Source organism: Siphateles boraxobius, unplaced genomic scaffold (genome assembly GCF_051911475.1).
Source record: "Siphateles boraxobius isolate OS27281-9 unplaced genomic scaffold, OSU_SipBor_1 2, whole genome shotgun sequence".
Lineage (NCBI taxonomy): Eukaryota > Metazoa > Chordata > Actinopteri > Cypriniformes > Leuciscidae > Siphateles > Siphateles boraxobius.
The window spans coordinates 12,842,405-12,860,902 of NW_027508810.1; the positions used below are offsets into that span (position 1 = coordinate 12,842,405).

The 18,498-nt window shown below is 37.7% G+C and overlaps 1 protein-coding gene across 2 annotated transcripts in view; it reads left to right on the top strand.

Moving 5' to 3' along the window:
- The first annotated feature begins 13,320 nt into the window (after positions 1 to 13,320).
- The window catches only part of glra1 (glycine receptor, alpha 1), a 55,405-nt gene continuing 50,227 nt past the window's right edge, over positions 13,321 to 18,498 (top strand). Inside the window, exons 1-2 of one of the 2 annotated variants that reach the window (XM_077235953.1) lie at positions 13,321 to 13,645; positions 13,833 to 14,110. In XM_077235953.1, coding sequence (XP_077092068.1) covers positions 14,064 to 14,110 — 47 coding nt within the window. In that variant the 5' untranslated portion in view covers positions 13,321 to 13,645; positions 13,833 to 14,063. Of the gene's footprint in view, positions 14,111 to 18,498 lie in introns of both variants that reach the window. The other variant, XM_077235954.1, reaches the window with a different exon arrangement.

Consider the following 18,498-nt stretch of genomic DNA (forward strand, 5'->3'; position numbering starts at 1 on the left):
GACGTCAAAACAATTGTCATTTTCAACCAAAATTTGACATCTGAAAACTGTTGGAGCTTGACGTTAGACAAACTTCGGGTTTAGACGTCAACACAATTGTCATTTTCAAGCAAACTTTGACATCTGCACAACATTGGAGCTTGACGTCAGACAATTGACCCTTCGCAAGCAGTTTGATTGACAGGCGATCTGACCAATCATAATCCGCCATCCGCCATTTTTGTCGGACAAGGAAGTCAGGAGAGTTAGTAGATTAACGTTGGAGGATTTTAACTTGAAAAACTAAGTGTACTGACGTCTTTCCGCGGTTAAAATAACATTCCTTCTTGTTCATTCATGCTTATTTGATGCTATCAATTTACTAAAAGGAAGAGATGATCAGTTCACGAGCAGCTTTAACTGAGGCTCTACAGCGATCTGTCAGACACATTAAAGAGCCACAAAATGGTATTTATTGTTTCTTTAAATTTCTTTCAAAAATTACCAAATTTGAAAGTTTGTTTCATATCAAAAGTAAACGGGTCTGTCCTGTCTGTCAGGCGCGTTGTCAGTGTCCTCTGCTCCGTGTTGTATTTTTCACTGTGTGAGAACATGATGTGTGGCGTGAGAGCAGTGTGGCTTGTCGGACATACTAACAGTAACTATTAACTAGTCTTTGCGAAGGGTCAATTGTCATTTTCAACCAAAATTTGACGTCTGCACAGCGTTGGAGCTTGACGTCAGACAAAAGTCGTGTTTAGGCGTCAACACATTGTCATTTTCAATAAAAATTTGACGTCTCCACAACGTTGGAGCTTGATGTCAAAACACATTGGATTTAGACGTAACCCTGATTTTCATTTTCAACCAAAATTTGACATCTACACAACGTTGGGGTCCAACGTCTTCCTTTTGTCTAAAGGTTCAATAAACTGTTATTTTTATGACTATTATTTCATATCCGGCTTTACATGTTTAAAGCCATGAGCCATGAAAAAAGCCATGAAACCATGAGCCAAGAAATAAAAAACTAATTGTGAAATAAAGTTTAAAATTAGAAATTATGTCAGATTGCTGGCAACTGCAAAATATAATGCTACAATTGTCAGATATAATTGTATCTATTATCAGTTATAATTTTACTCTTGAGTCAGAAAGGCTTCCATAGAATGATGTACAGCACTACTAAATCAAAATGTATACCACTGGTAAGACTTATAAACCAAACTTTGCAACTTGTTTCATTTCTCTGTTAAATAATCCATCAGTTTGTGATATGTAATCGTAGCTGTGATGGAAACTCAGCTACTATCAGTCTGAAGGTTTGGCATTCGTCACTACTATGAGGTATAGGCTGCAGAATTATTACTAGATTACTAGAATTATTACTAATAGTACTAAAATTAAAAATAAGAATAAAAATCATCTTAAAAGAGACTATTATGTCATTGAAGTATTCTGTTACACAGGGGTTAAGAAACTATGAACAAAGTAAAGGCAATATGAAGTTTGCTTTCTGTCTGCAGCTCAGAGCAAACTGTTCCAGGTGTAGCTTGTGTCAAGAATATTATTTACGTCATGTGACATTCACCTGAACTGATTTCCTGAAAGGTGAATGTTGGTACAAGCGCTAAGCCTTTTATCACTTGTGCTTTTAATCAGCCAACTGTCAAAGCAAACGGTTGGCAAAGTCTACTGCTTAGCTTTTAGTCGTCATTTTATGTACCCTGCTACCATTTATTGTCCTTTACACTGCGGCCAAGCAAAATAAGCTTTTTAAAATGATTATCTCCTGAATAATTTTGAGGGAAAGTGAGAGTTTTATAATTGGACTGTAATGCAAATCACGCTCTATTTTTATTTAAGCAGTTTCAAACAAGTCAAACAGAAATTCCGTACTCTCATACGAAATTCGCCTCTAATCACTTTTTCATATATGCACTTCATTAACAGCTCAAGTAATGAGTCTTGGACTGTGTTTGCACAGACGACTCTACATGTATCCTGCCATATGACTCATCAAGTGTTGTGTGATGATTCCGACTTGATTTTGCGGCGCACGGCTCGGCTTTTGCTCATTTCGACTTCCTGCTTGCTGCATCTGCTTGTAATGCCCTCTGGGAATACAGCTGGGCTGTGGCCTACATGGAACAATACCATGAAGAGCAGCAAGAAAACATTATAAACGTCTGGCTAGTTGCATTCTTCTACGTTTTTGGAGACAATTTTGTGTTTATTTCCGTTCTATTTATACTAATTGCATAAGCATCAATCATGCACAACGTGTAATCGGTGTGCTTTTATAAACAGCACTCGGTAGGTAAATGAGGTAAATGATTGCTTCGTCTAAGCAATCAGCACCTTCACACATTTGTTTCTAATGTAGGAGACACCTGGGATATCGAACACAGTCGTGGCTCGTTGGGGAGCTGCAAATTCTTTCTCCACAGGAAGACGTGGACAAGACAGTCGATGATTCAGTGGAGTTGTCTCAGCTCCCCGGATCCCTTGGCTGGCTGACTCTCCTCTCTCGGGCAAGTCAGATCTGTTTGATAGCATTTAGCAGGACAAGCAGATGTCAACTGCCGTTGACCCTGCCAATTATTACCCCAACAGAAAGCTAATGACAGCATATCTATTCACTCCTGCTGGGGAACCTGAAAGCTGCCATTATGTTCCTTGAATCTATGCAGAAATTTGCATGTATTCTAATGTCCGAAAAACCTGTTAAAAGGAGGCCGTATTCATTTCACGTATGACTCGATTTCAGCCGGGGTTTTCAGACTGACGGCTGGATTATGCAAACTGTCTTTCTTTGAAGCATCTAGGGAGACTGGTTTCAACAGCCTCTTTGGCATTGGTCAGCACAGGGGCGTTTGCTGATCAATGATGTTAATGCAGAAGATGCACAATGCGCGATCTCAGTAGACGGCCAGGTTCATTGATCGGGGTTCGCTCACATGCTCGGTGTCCTGAATCACTGAATCTCTCAGCGTAGCGAGAGCTATTAAGAGACCATGAAATCAAAACTGGACTTTTCTGCCTTTTAGTCCATGTCAGCTTTGAGATTATCTGTATGGTCGCTGTGATTTTGCCAAGTATGACGTGTTTCTGGATCAACATCTTTTGTATTTCCCTAACCCTAAAGCTAACCCCACCCGTAACTTATCCCTAAAATCAGAGGGAAATGAATAAGAATGGTGTAGAAGCCCTTAACTCTTGTTGTACACCAGAACTTGACTGTCAGTGCTACATTTTTCTAAATGTCATAATCATTTGTTAACAAACAAGTATTCATTACTTCAATGAGCTCATTGTTTCTGCATTAAATTATTACATTGTTTAAATGAATACCTTTTTCGCTAACTGTGATTTTGTATATGTTCTGAAATACACAACTTAGACAGTTACCTCTTATAACAGATCACTCTAATTGTAATGTGGACTCGTGCATTTTCTGTAAAGTTGCTTTAAAATTATGCGTATTGTGAAAAGTGCTATACAAATAAATGTGAATTGAATTGAATTGAATTAAGTTAACTGAAAACCTATCCCTCAAATCTGATTGGTTGATTGGAATGTTGTTCCAGGATCAACGTATCTCTTTCACCCTGAATGCTGCTAGTGCAGGCCTCTCGACTGTTCGGTCATGAGCCAAATATTATGATAAAAATATTTTTTTTGGAAACAACAGGGAGAATAAATAAAAATGCAAATAATAAAACAACGGAACTGTACATGCTTAGGATATAATTAAACAGGCTTATCAACTTTTTAAAGAGAGTAGAAAACACTCCTCATCAAATGCTGGGCTTTCAATCAAACTCTGTTGTGCAAATTTCCCTGTCATTTAGAAGCAGCCAAATGAGGCATATGAAGGACATTTTGCATGACTGCCTTTATCCTCTAAGATTATGAACAAAGCTAAAAACACAAAAGAAAATACAGCCCAAACTAGATTAAACAGGGGTTCACTTGCCGTAAAGATAAAGAAAAAACAACAAACAGACATGAAATGCTGTTCATCCGGTCACAAAACTGCCATTAGCCTCAACAGCTTAGATGAAACTGAAGAGAAAATGGCTGACTTCACTTATTTGTTTACTCTAATCACCTGTAGGTGTCTCCATATCCCCTCCTTTTAGATGCACCTAATACACCATATTCAATGAATATTATTTTACAACAAGAACAAACATTTTGACACAATTCATAGTTTATTTATTTTCCCCGTTACAGTGACACAACAATAGACGCGTTGACTATAGGGCTGCGTCCGAAAGCTCAGGCAGATGATTTGTTGCTTCGCTGCCTTCTCAGGCAATGACTTTGCAGGCAGCATTAGCGCATGTAGGTACCTCACAAAACTGATCTCGGACAGACTTCTAAGGCAGTGTAACGGTTTAATGATCTTCAGCATAATAGAAAGAATACTATTTAATGACTACAATAGCAATTTCTCTCTAGAAATGACATCAAAAATGGAAAATGTTGGTCAAAAATGTAAATTTACACACAAACTGACCACCAACCGCAACTTTCAGATGCCATCTTGATTTTTTAGCTCAGCTGTCACAGAATGGAAAGCACAGGATTGCAGGATATCAAAGGCAGTGAAGGATACTGTACATCTATGATGCCTTCAAAAATGTATCAGTTTAAGGTATCTCAGGAGACATTCAGTGAAGCTAACATTAGATTTGGACATGTCTTGATGCCTTCCTACCTTAGAATGCATCCCCCGAAATTTTGTGAGGAGGTTAAGAGAAACATACAACTCTAGTTTAAGTGAATTCAAAAACCTTTTTTATTGTTCATAACTTCTCAAGGGAAATAGCACAGACACTGACCAAAGATTAAACTTTCTAGTGTGCACTTGTCACACAAGCTATCAAAAGGAGTATACTCTGAATGGCTACGCGTTTCGCTGTATGCATTGGCAAAGCATTTGCATCAAAACTAATACTTTGGGCTTTAGCATGGCCCTGTTAGCTCCTGCTGGTAGATGCTGTAACTGCAACATCTGAGCGCACAAAATATCTTTCTCCATTGACAGCCATTTAAAAGTAGCTCTGTATTCCAATGAATAATTCATATTAATCCCAAGTGTGAAATGGACTTGATATTTTTCCCCTGTCTGTTGCCTTTGATGTCATAGCTCAGTAAAGGGTTTTCGACCATATAGTCGTTCTTCTGTGCCATCAGCTAGTCAGCGTTTTCCTGTGTTGTCATGATGTTCTTGTACCCCAGCGCAGTAGACTGAGGCGCTAGAAATACCAAGGTCATGGGTTTGATGCCTAGGAAATGCATGAATTGAAATATATGTCACTTTGGATTTATGCACTAAAACAATTATTTGATCTCAGCTGAACAGTTACAGTGGCTAAGTCTCTTTTTCACTATAAGAGCCTTTCACTCCTCACATATGAATCCTCCATATACAGTAACTTTAGTTTAGTTCCTGAGGGACGTGTAATTGCATTCGTCTCAGACCAGCAGTACAAGCAGACAAGACTTATGCATTATTCATCTGCATTCCCTTTGCTGTAGTTCAAATTAGAGGTCATCTTCTAGCATTGGATGAGGTGATATTACACTTGCCCACTGGAAATAAACTCCTATCTTGGTGGTAAGAATCATAAAACTTTCATTGTATTTACAAGTACCACCATGTGTTTTAGGTATGTTTCGAGGTTTCTCTCTCTCTCTCTCTCTCTCTCTCTCTCTCTCTCTCTCTCTCTCTCTCTCTCTCTCTCTCTCTCTCTCTCTCTCTCTCTCTCTCTCTCGCTAACCTGTCATAATCTCTCCACCTTGACACACTGCGGGAACTCTCACTTCTCATTGATTCTGCTGAAGCAGTAGAGAACTCAACTCAGCACGCTCATCCTAACACCTTAAAAGAGCAATTAACAACATAGACACTCTCATTTCTCTTTTCTAGAATGAAATTGATCATTGACATTCATATGTTGGGAAGTGAAGGCACAGATGTTATCAGTACAAACAGACAGTGGTGTATTACAAACCTTTGGGCTCTAATAAACCCTAAGACAGAATCGTCTCTTTTCTGGGCTTTGCTGATCTATCATTTAGAGCAGGGGATTTCAAACTCGTGGGCTTTACGGAGATCAGACTCAAAAAGAGCTTTATTACCAAGTGTTTTTGCGCACACAATGAATTTACCTTGGTATTTAAGCTTCCGGCACTCACATGATGCAACTTGGATCCACGAAAGAATTTGAGAAAGAAGAAAAAATATTTTACAAACATATTTTTAGGTTAAGGTGGGCACCTGAAATATTACTAAAAAGTCGTAGTTGAATAATAATAATAATATATAACGCATATAAATGAACACACACACACACACACACACACACACACACACACACACACACACACACACACACACACACACAGCTCTTCAGGCTGGAGATTAAAACGTTGTACTAATCAGTAAACTTTCGACAATGATGTAACTGACAGGAAAACAGTTAATGTAGCTCTAGTCCTAGATAGAAAAACATAACTAGAATATCACTGGCTCCTGATGACATCAGATGGGCCCCTATAGATAGGGGGCCCCTGCCTCAGATTTTTAGAATCCCAGTGATTACCCCAAGCGTCCGTATTCAGAGGTCTTTGCAACCTCAAAACACGAGTCTCTTGTATTATTTTTGAAATAGGACAGTGCTCATTTCAAGGGCAGTCAATGCTGGGGACATAACACGCTGTGGCAGTAAAGCACCAACCCTGCGATTTATCAGTCTGGCTAAATTAAGGAGTTTGCAAAATGTGGTTCCCTGCGCGAATATGAACAAATGTGGCTTTTAATGTGATTGCCGGAGGCGGTTGTGCCATCAGTCAAGGTTAAGGCTGGTTGCGGTCAGGGACTGGTTTCATAGCCATCTTAAGTGTGCAACAACAGTACATGTGGATGCTTTGAAAAAGCACCTGTTAAAATTAATGAGCCAGCTCTCCTCCCTCTATATGCATGAGATACTTCTGAAGACATGATGGCACCGCTGCGTCGGATTACAAGACGCACACTCTCGCGTCCAAAACAAGATGTGTTGTAATTTACTCTGGCAAGTTGGTGGAGTCATTCATAAGCCACTCGGTTAACACATAAACGAATTTGTCAGAACAGACAAATAATCTCGCATCGGCCTCTGCCGATTTGTCACACGGCATCAGTGACACGCGCTCCCTCTGATCATTTTGAGCCTGGATGAGAACCAGAGGATGTGCTCTTTCATTCCAGAGACAGGTGGATTTATCATCCCCATAACAAATGCTAGACACATCCTTCCCCTAAAACTGAAGCCAGATGGAGGGAGGATTCATAACTAGCAAATCGTCTCGGCTGCAGGGGTGTTCCTTCTAAAGGGAAATCATACGGTGCTGCAGAGAGGGCAGAAAAATCGCTGACAGTCCCCTGAATTGGCATGTGTGACCTGTTAGCATTGGCTCTCCAGTGTGTCCTTGCTCCTGGATGCACGATCTCGGGCACAGGTGTGCCCATTCAGCATGAATGATCAACATTATGTGCCATCCTGCTGTATGGAGTGTGTTTCCCAGTTGCTAAAATGGGTCTGTGTTTTAATATGACCAGGATAGAAAGCGAGGGAACCTCAGTCACGCTTGAGCAAAATTACATCTCCGTTTCCCCAATGAGTAGCTTTTTCCAGATCATTTTTTAACGGATATAAATAGGTAGGTCAGTCTGATGCCAGCTGTAAAGAATAGTGCAGCTCCAAAGGTCATATAACTCTCCTCACATTATTTACCAGTTAATTTATCGGCTGTAAATGCATGCAGAAGATGTTTTATTGTGCATTTCTATTGCTGCTGAACCACATGTATAGAGATGATTACCAGCAAGCTGTTTCATCAAGAGAGAGATAATATGAGCACGCTACATTGAACTTATATGAGTTTGTGCTGCCTTTGTGTTTCCTACTGAAAAAGCTCCTCGTTTATGATGATGCATACAACACATTTTCAATTCATGGCCTTTCCAGGGCCTCACACATCCTTGATTACACTAAGAATATCCTCCATGTTTGCTTCATAAAACTAAATTGGGCCGTGTAGGCTATGGACCATCATAAGTAATTTTGATTAAGTTAGTGATATGCCATCCACTACAAAAGCCCACTTTTCATTTAGGTAGAGTGGTGGACTGGGAGCTTATGGAAATGCCTGAACAATATTCACAACACGGCATCCTGACCAGTTCAACAATAGTGGAGTTTATATTTAACCCTTTAAATATATAGCCTAAAGACCTCATATATTTACTGCAGCTAAACGCCACCACCGTCAAAAATTAGATTACTGTATTGAGCGAATACACGTGCACACATTGATGTTCATCAAATACTTTCACTTCAAACTCGCTAAATCCCAGCCTCAGCCTATATTCATAAATGCCGGTTAGTTGGCAGAAACCTCTAAACGCCAGCAAAATCCTCTAAGTTCACAGAACCAATCAGAAAACGCGAATCAAATAATATGATTTCAAGATGAATAATGGCGTGATATGAGCCGGCTTTCAATTATCGACCTCCAAGTTTTAATCCCGTTTGAAGAGAACAAGATGTTCCCGAAACAAGATGTTTAGAACAAGTTTATAGCCTACTAAAACTGTATATTTTATGTCAATGAAGTGTTGAGATTTGACGAATATAAGTGTAATGTTTACTGACTTTATGCACTTCTTATGTACAACTTACTTAACAGTACACTTTTTATGGTTATTTATTTATTATTTATTCTTTTTTTATTTTTTTATACATCAATTATATATATATATATATATATATATATATATATATATATATAATATTGTATATTGATTATTATATTTACAATATAAATATGATATTATATATTTAATTTATTTTTAGAGTCTTCTATTTGTCTTCTGTGTCATTATAGTTATACTATGTGAATAATTTTTTGACTATTTTTGAGCCTTTTACCTTTATTCAGAAAGTGGAGGGTGATTGGAGAGAGATAGGTTGGGATCGGGAAACGACTGCGGGTGTCACGTTTTGGTTTTGTCATTGTCATGTTTCTGTGTCTTGTCATGTGATTCCCCAACGATATTAATGCACAACATGGAGGCAAAAAAAAAAAAACACCTGATGTGAAAGGGCACACATTCAGGCCGTTTAACGCACAACTAGCAGTGGATTATCATGCTTATACCATGGTCATTTGCCAGCATTTGCAACTTAAAGCTGTTACTGATGTTTGCAGAGCAATATTTGACGGGTAAAAATGGTTATATTTGTCAGTTACAGATCGTTAGATCATTCTGTTCCAGTTTATATCAGACACAGAGATATAGTACAGTGTGTAAGATTACATTTATTTGAATCAAATGAATTGTATCATTTATTTGAATTCATTATTGAGTGAGAGAGAGAGAGGCGTGTGTGAATTATCTGTTTGTTCAGCATCTCTTTGTCTATTAACAACAAAGCTGTAAGTTTAATTACTTCAAAACCAGTGATGTTACTCCCTCGTTGATGACAATTATAATGTGATTCAGTAGCGAAACTATTTTATTAATGAAAGTAGCAGGGTAGTTAAGTTTCTGTGCTCCTCCTGAATGTGTGCGCGCTTCACTATCTCAGGCCCCGTTTACACAAAGGGAAAACGCAGATATTTCCCTGCGGTTTGGCCTCTCGTTTACACGAAAACCCAGTTTTTATCACAGAAAGCGATTATTCCTAAAAACTCTGGCCAAAGTGGAGATTTCTGAAAACGCCGGTTATGTGTTGCCATGTAAACTGGGAGAAACAGGGTTTTAGGTTCTCAAACGTCACATTATGCGCAAATTTGTTTCTCTTTAATACCCGGCTATGTGTAAATGTGGTCTCAGAGTGCCGTATATATGTGCTTCAATGAAAACGGGGCAAAATAAAGGGGCTCCTATTTCTTTTTTATGCCCCGCCCCTTTTTTTCTGTGCTGTGCTCGTTGTGTTCTTTTTTTACGGTTTACATCTCCACAGCATAAATGTAAGATCTTACGGATTTATGAATGAACCGCTCGTTTTAAAATCTTCCTGGTTATATTTGTTATGACACCCGCTTCAAACATTACAGAGCTCATGATAACTCTCATTAACTCTGAGTAAACCCACTTCACCAGCTAATTACTCACCGATAGTGCCATAGAAATATACAGAGTTACCGCAAAAACAGAAGTTAAAACACAAAATTCGAAAGATGGCTGCGAGCTTGTTTCTCTGGAGCATAAGGTCTGTAGAACAGTTATTAAACTGACTAAACGGTTTTATTGCAAACTTTACAGCCAATCAGAATCGTGTATTCAGACAGACCATGGTGTACTTTTAAAAAGTTAAAAAAGGTATTTTGGATTGGGAAATACTGAGATGATTCAGTCAGCTCATTTATCTCCCACTGATGGAGATGTGAGATGTTTCTGTGCCTGAACAATATGGCGGTGCTTTGTTGCATAGCACCATTGAAAATCGACATCCGCCACACTGAAACCAACTGGATTAAATTAGGAGCATTTTCTTATTAGAGAAAATCAGATATAGTAATTCAGTCACTTAAATAGATTTTAGACAATACATTAGCATTTCATCTTAACTGATATCCGACTATTGTGTTATATGATTTATCTTTTATTGATAAAGGTCAAGCACTTTTCACTAAAAGTCAGAGTGGGGGAAAAAAGTGCAACAATCTGTTATTTTATCATATATAAAGTGATCTGGCTCTCCAGTGTGTACAACACAGACATGTGAATGGAAATAAATGTTTTATAGTTGTTTTCTTCGATTAGTCCTGTCATTCCGTTAGCTTGTTCAGCGTGAAATGCTTGTGTTAACAGTTTTTTAATGGTAAATAACGTTTTAATCTCAAATTCTTATTCAAAGGTTTTAATATACTATATTCAAAGCAGTCAGAAGTGACATTATTCAATTCTGTCAGTGTGTTGGCCCACTTACAACAACGTCAGTGCAGGGGAACAATGCAGAACGGGCGAATCTATCCCTAGTCTCAGCTGCTGAGTTGTTGATATCTTTAATCACTTCTGTTCTGTTTGTGTTGTCACGGATAACAAAATTGAACTGAATTTCTAGGCTCTTTATTCATCATGAAATATTAGAGCTGTCAAGGTGTAATAGAGTTTGACAGAGATATACAGAGCATCTGAGTCACAGTTCTGTAAATACAAATACAAGTGGTACAACTGTAATTGATCACAGATTCAAACTGATTAAGTGAACGCTTAAACAGATAAATACAATAATATAATAGATTTGAGATATAACAATGGCTTATTTAATAAATATTTAATATTTAATCTTTTTATAAAAACAAGAGGCTATTCCATTCTCATGTACGTATCTCATCCAAATGGTAGAAATACTTGAACTACATAGATGCTGACTGTATTGCACTGTGACAGTGTTTATTCGAAACATATGTTTGTTATGATTACGTCATGTTTTTTTTGTTTTTTTTTACACTTGCGGCTTTGCACTGGCAAACATTTTGCTTGTTATTATGCCTGCAGTGAAGTGACATTGAGCAGGACAGACCTATGAAACCCAACTGAAGTAAACTTCACTCCTTATGTGTGTTTCAAGAATGACGAAGGGCCGGCCGGGGCTTGTTGTCACATGGGATATTTCTCAGTAACTATACGGGTTTGACTCATAAGTCAAATTACACCAATGTGAGTTTTCTCTAGCAAATGCTTTGTGATTTACTTACAATTGCCAAGTTCGAAACAATTTGAAATTAGACAGATTTTCTTTTTAAATCTGTCTTCTAAACTAAACTTATAATAACATCATACTGATATTTAGGTTAAGTTAACAAGTGAACAATAAAAACACAAATAGCATACATACAGACAACCGTACGGTAAGACTTTATTTCGATAGTCCACTTTAGAAATTCTACTAACTACAGTATAAGTAACTTTGCAGCTACATGTCAACTTAGAGTATCAGTAGACTGTCTGCTTAATATCTGCTAGCACTTTATTTTGTCGGTCCCCCAACAGACATTCTACTTACTATAAGTAACTTGGCAACTACAAGTCAACTTATTCTCCTAAACTGAACCCGAACCCTTACACCTAACCCTAACCTAACTGTCTACTGCCAGTCTACCAATACTCTAATGAGAGTTAGTTGACATGTAGTTGAGAAGTTACTTATAGTTAGCAGAATGTCTAAAGTGGACTATCGAAATAAAGAGTAACCAATAGGACGATTCGATAAAGGTATATTTGAACATAAAAAGTTTCAGTGCATTCAGGGCAAGTTGTGTTTAAAATACAAGTTGGAGAAAACTATATTTTTGTGTATTCATAGGCTACCACATTTCTTCACACTTTTTGTTTTATAACTTGTTTTATTTAAAAATTTCTAAAAAAACCTATACTATGCTATTTAATTGATGATTTCATTGTGACAACTTATATTGTCTGAGACAAAATACCATACACAAGGTGAATTAAATACATCTTTTTTATGGGCAACTGTGGTTAAGGAATGCATAATGATGTTCATAATGTAGAAGTATTGCTTCATGTTTAAGGGATTGGATCATAAAATTCTGTCATAATTTACTCACCCTCAAGTTGTTCCAAACCTGTATGAATTTCTTTTGTCTGCTGAACACAAAAGAAGATATTTTTAAGAATATTTGTAGCCAAACAGTTGTGGGGCATCATTGACTTCCGTTTTTTTCTTTTCTATACTATGTAAGTCAGAGGTGCCCCACCATTGTTTGGTCACATATTCTTCAACATATCTTCTTTTGTGTTAAGCAGAAGAAAAAACATTTTTGGTTTGGAACAACTTGTTGGTGAGTAAATGATGACAGAATCACATTTATGGGTGAGCTATCCCTTTGACTAGAGTCAATTTAACAAATGAAAACCTATTCCAAAGTGTTACCTTTAAGGACCAAGTAGCAATTGTGTAAAAAAAAAAAAAAAACTTTCTTTTTTGGGTAGCTACAGTATCTCCTCGACAATCGAATAAACACAGTTATCAAAGCTGGTTGGTCAGAAATACCCCAGTGGCTTGAACGGAATTATATGCACTGCAGCTCTCTACCATTCAATGTCTTTTTGTAGCATGTTTCTGAAAACTGTGCCATACAAAAAATAATAATAATTGGCCCAAAAACAGCGTAGCCCTCGAAGTCCAACATATGGCAATAAATGCCCATCTCCAATCCGTGGAGGAGGCATTTGTCTGGAGTGCCATTCAGACCAATGACAGCAGCATGTGGGCGTGTGTTGAGAGTGTGTGAGGTGCTTTTTGAGTTTAGTAAATGACTGCAGCAAGAAATACTGTGGGGCTGGGGGGCTTCTGAGCGATGGAACAGACCCTATGTGCAGAAATAACCGCTTTTGGGCTTTTCTGACGAGGATTCAAGAAAAACATTGAAACAAAAAAATGAGCAGCGTCTCTTAACTGGACCAGACAATGGAAGTAGCTTCATGCAGCACTAACAATTCATCCCAGGGAAACAAGTACGTACTAAAGCAGACTACCTCAGCCAGAGGTAGCAAAAACTAACGTGTGGCTCGAAAGCGACACATTTATTCACTGGGATGCATGCAAAAAGAAGCGTGGAGGAAAAGAGCAGTCGCGTATGTATATTTTCCCAATGACTTTGGTGGCATTCCAGCACTGTGAGGAGATTTAGTGTGTAGTTTCGTTTGTTTTAAATGTTTGCGATGGAGCGTCTTTAGATATCCTCGGCGACTACGCATCTAATGCTGCTATGGATCGTCCGGAATGAACATCTGAATTTATCTCATCGAGTTTTTTCCACAGCGCTGCTTCCACCTGAAATTCCGCAACCCGTATGAAACAGGAGCTCCGCTTCACCTACACAGCCGCTGTCGGGAAAATGACCAGCTCGTCTGTATGCTCTTGAGATTTGTTTGGCCTTTTTGGGAATCTGAAACAAGCAAAGGACGAATTGTAAACCTCAGAAGTGAGAGAAGAAGGAATTGTATGGTGCTCTGAGCTGTTACCACATCTACTCATCTCCAACCTGACACAATGTTCGCACTCGGGATTTATTTGTGGGAAACTATTGTATTTTTCAGGTACGTAAATCGCGCTGTTTTGATGCGAGAGTGCTTTTTACTCAAACAGGCTATTTTCTTGTTTTCTATCGAGGTGGTTTCTTTACTTTTGCTGAGAATTGTGTACCCTATTTATAAAAATGCAACAACAACAACAACAAAATACAAAATCGTCGTATCGATGATTGAGTCGTTGGTCTGTTAGTTCATCTGTTGTAATCTCATGTTTGCTAATTAAAAAAATAAGCTAAATCATAATTCCGTGTCATTCAGTCATCCAAGTCAGAAATGGCAAGGATTCATAAAACCAGGCTAAATAGCGTTTACTAGTGGTCATTTGATGAATGGAAAGTTATCAACAGGCACATGAAGGCAACAAACTACCTAAAATAAATCAGTGTGTGAGTTTTATTTAACAACTTTCCCGAGATAAAAAGTCCCTAAAGCTAATAATTCCCAAACTAGGGAATGATATATATTATGACAAATGTGTTGTGATTGACTATGTAATTATTCCATCCATCCATCCATCCATCCATCCATCAACCGGGTCTGTTGTTATACAGTGCAGTTTTATGACAAAGTATAGGCCTATTAAACACTTACACCACCCTTATGCCGCCATGTGTATGCACATTTATTCAGTTTACTGTTTAATTAAAAAATGAATATTTAATGTTACAGATGCAATCTATTTCAAGCTCATATATTTAAAGCTCCACATTTTTCTATCAGAACACTGATGATCTCAAACGTAAGAATCCTCTATTACAATATCATGAACGTATTCACCTTATCTGGTTGGTGGTTTGCAGTAATTATTTTTCATTCTATGGGCAGCGTTTAGTTAATGAACTAGAATCAGGATATTGCAGTCTCAGCTCTTGCTGCTGAACTTTTGCAGAGGCTGTTAATTGATATCTTTCTCCTAGTTTCAGCCTACACTCCAACCTCGTTTCACATGCAGACTTATTACTACACATTGATCACTCTATCAATGCTAATGCCATTTGCTCTATGAATTGCATCTCTCTAATTGATTTCCAAATTAGCTTGCACGTTTTCCAAGCAAGGATTGTCACGTGAGAGACTGCTGTGTGCATGTCACTGGAGAAGCAGAGGCATAGCTATTAAAATACATGTATGAAGCAGTTATGATGTTATGTCATCACACCATCACAATACAATATGCAGGTAATGCTGTGTTAAGCCAATCCAATTATTGTGTGCATTACCATATCATTTACAGTGTAGAAACACTACATCTAAATTAACAGAAACATTATTTATTACGACTCAATAAACATTAATTTAACCCAACGAAAGCAACATATTACAAAATTAAATACTCAAAATTTGGAGAGTGCGACATAACTATCGAACATTTGAGGAAACAAACATTCTAATGATATGACTCTAAAATATAAACAATATTCTAAAAGAACTTAAGAAACAATTTACAAGATAAACTTTTGGTTTTGGGTTGACTAACTTTATTTTTGAGTTTGTTACTCATCAAAGATGTACTGCATGTCATCAAAACCCAACCATAAAAATAAACGCTTTGTTTGCAGGATTTGTTCAAGAAGAGTCAGAAAAAATAAAATGAAACAAAGCAAGGACTTATTTTTGTAGTGCTGTGTCAATGCCAGTGTCCCTCTGTTCCATCAGGCCAATTTTTTATTTAATAAATTTTAAACAATGTAATCTCTGTGCTGGTTTGCATGAAGATCCTCTTTGAAAGTGTAGTTGCATTGCTGTTTGATATTAACGTGTATCCCTATTTCTGTTAAATTGCTGCTTGGCTCAATGATAAAAACTATGAACAAAAATTGCACTTGCCTCAAGGGTTAATATCTACTTATAGAGATTGGAATCAGAGTTTAGTTTCGGTCTCTCTGGTTATTGTATATGCACAGGTAGTGACTGCAGCGGATACATATATGCTCTCAATTTCGTGCTCCACTGTAGAGCTTTTTTACATCTAATCTTTCCACTCAAAGTGGAGGGAAATGAGGGGAAGGACGGCTTGTTCAATATCTAAAGAAAAAAAGCTATAAATAAATTCATTTTAACTGTTATTTTTTTTATAGAAAGGATCATTCCTAACTCATAATGCGTCATTAATAATCAAAGACCGGATTGTACCACAAATAGCACTGACCCATCACTAGCAATACTCATTTTGATTTTGGATCCACCACCTTTCTTTCTATCTGAGAGGTTTTTATTTATTGAGTTCTGTGTTAAAATGAATGATTTGAAGATCAAGTAATTTGGGGTTTATTCTGACATGTTCTCTTCTGTCCTTCAGTAACCGCATTGATAAATTGAGATCAGCTTGAAGAAATGCCATCTTGGTGCCAGAGAGGCCTTTGATTTCTTGAGTGTTACAAGATCAATAAGGATTGTGTTCATCAGTGGTCCTAAGAACATAATGAGCTACACTTAGGGCTAATGATTGGATCCTCACATTAAAGTATGCAGGTCTCTGTGTTGTTTGCATATATTTTCTGGAAGGAGGCTCTGGTTTGGTTCCTGCTGCATCAGCAGAAGGATCAGGCCCTCTCCACTGCCATGGCCAGCATCGATCAAGGTTCATTTGTTCAGAGCTGCCTTGATCATTGAAACCATTAATTACTAAAGATGCAGTTTAAAGGTAGGGTAGGCAATTTTGGAGAGGCTAGCAATAGCAAGCTAGCTTTAAAATCATAAGATCCCAGAGCGTCTCCAAAGCCACGCCTCCTTCAAAACACAGGAACGAACACAGCAAAGTTTGCAAAGCGTCATGAGAGACGGCGTTAAATTACCTCATGTCTCAAAGCACATAAAATTACAATATTAAGCAATGTAAACAACTTACAGAGCTCTTATTTGTACCACCTGACTGCTGCAGATTTATTTCAGCGTTGATAGTGATGTCAGAGAAACGCATACATTTGAGTCTGAGGACGTGAACCGCTCTGAGTAGAACGTCACGGGTTGCCATCTTGAAATTTACAGTTATGACATGGCGTGAACCCGGGTGGGAATTATGTAATTTTAGGGGCAAGGCCATTTGAACTCCACCTTTTCTTTTCTTTTTTTGGGGCACCAAGGCCATATGACAGGGCACAAAGGCCATTGAGTACAATTCGATGGTTTTCCCATTCAGATTGATACCATAACATGGTAATTCCCTGTGCATCATGGTGAGCCTCACTGACCTTACTGCAATGGATTCAGAGAAATCAAACTGTGCAATTTACAAAAACACAATTGCACCGGGAAATGCACATGTGCTGGTCTGCAATGTATTGTCTATGGAGACCTATACGATTGTACAAATAAGAAAATTCAGCTTGAGATCAGGGCTTGTCAAATTCAGCAACCCTTGAATGTATTGAAAGAGGTCTCTGTTTCCAACTACAACTTGTTAAGCTGCAACCCCACTTTTAAAAAAATACCCAGAAATGGCATACCCAAACTGAAACAGATACAGTTCATGAACCCTTTATACTAAAAGCACAAGTATGATCTCATTTGAAAGCTGACACCTGGTAGTTTATTGTAAATGTAGAATGAATTATTGTCATAATGAAAAAAATAGTTATAAATAGATTTAAAAAAAAATTAAGTTATGAGAATTTTTTTTATGAAAAAAAGTTGGCATTGTATCAATCTAGAAATGCACTGCAGCTAAAGCCACATGTCTGGTCATGTTATAGTTAAAATCTGAAGATGATGTGTAAAACTCTGTATTTAGGTAAATGTTTTTCAAGATCATGTCATATGACTTTATTTATTAGCTTAGCACACCATCAATACACGACAATTTATGAGATTAAAACCATGTTTGTGCTCCAAACTTACTTTATAACTCAAGTCGAGTGTTCTAAATAACCTTCTGTGATCTGATTTGGCTTCGGATAAAAAAAAAAAATCAGACAGAAAATATAATATTTTATGTATAAAGCAACAATGATAAAGTCTATTGAATAGCATAACATTATACATAATCTATTATTATGAAAATGCCTGACATGGCTCGAAGAACACAGGTAAGTCAAATATCATTGCAAAAATGTTTATTATCTTCAAAACGACATAATCTGCATGTTACAGCGATCTGTTAGCTCTGTTTGTGGTCGGGATTTGCGATTTCCTGCATTGTCGAACGCTCTTCTTCATGTGTTTTAAATATGGACTATAATGTTCAGTAGAGCGCCCTCAGGCTGCTGGTATGAATTGAAAACACAGCACATCAGTATACAGCGCTCATAATGATTACATCGACGCATTTGCGCTTTATACATGGAACTTGGACAGGGCACACAGGCCACTGTTGCCGTACGATGATTTTTTTTTTAACGGCATGAAGGCCAAAGTGTAGGGCAACGGCGGCCGTGGCCGCGGTATAATTCCCACGC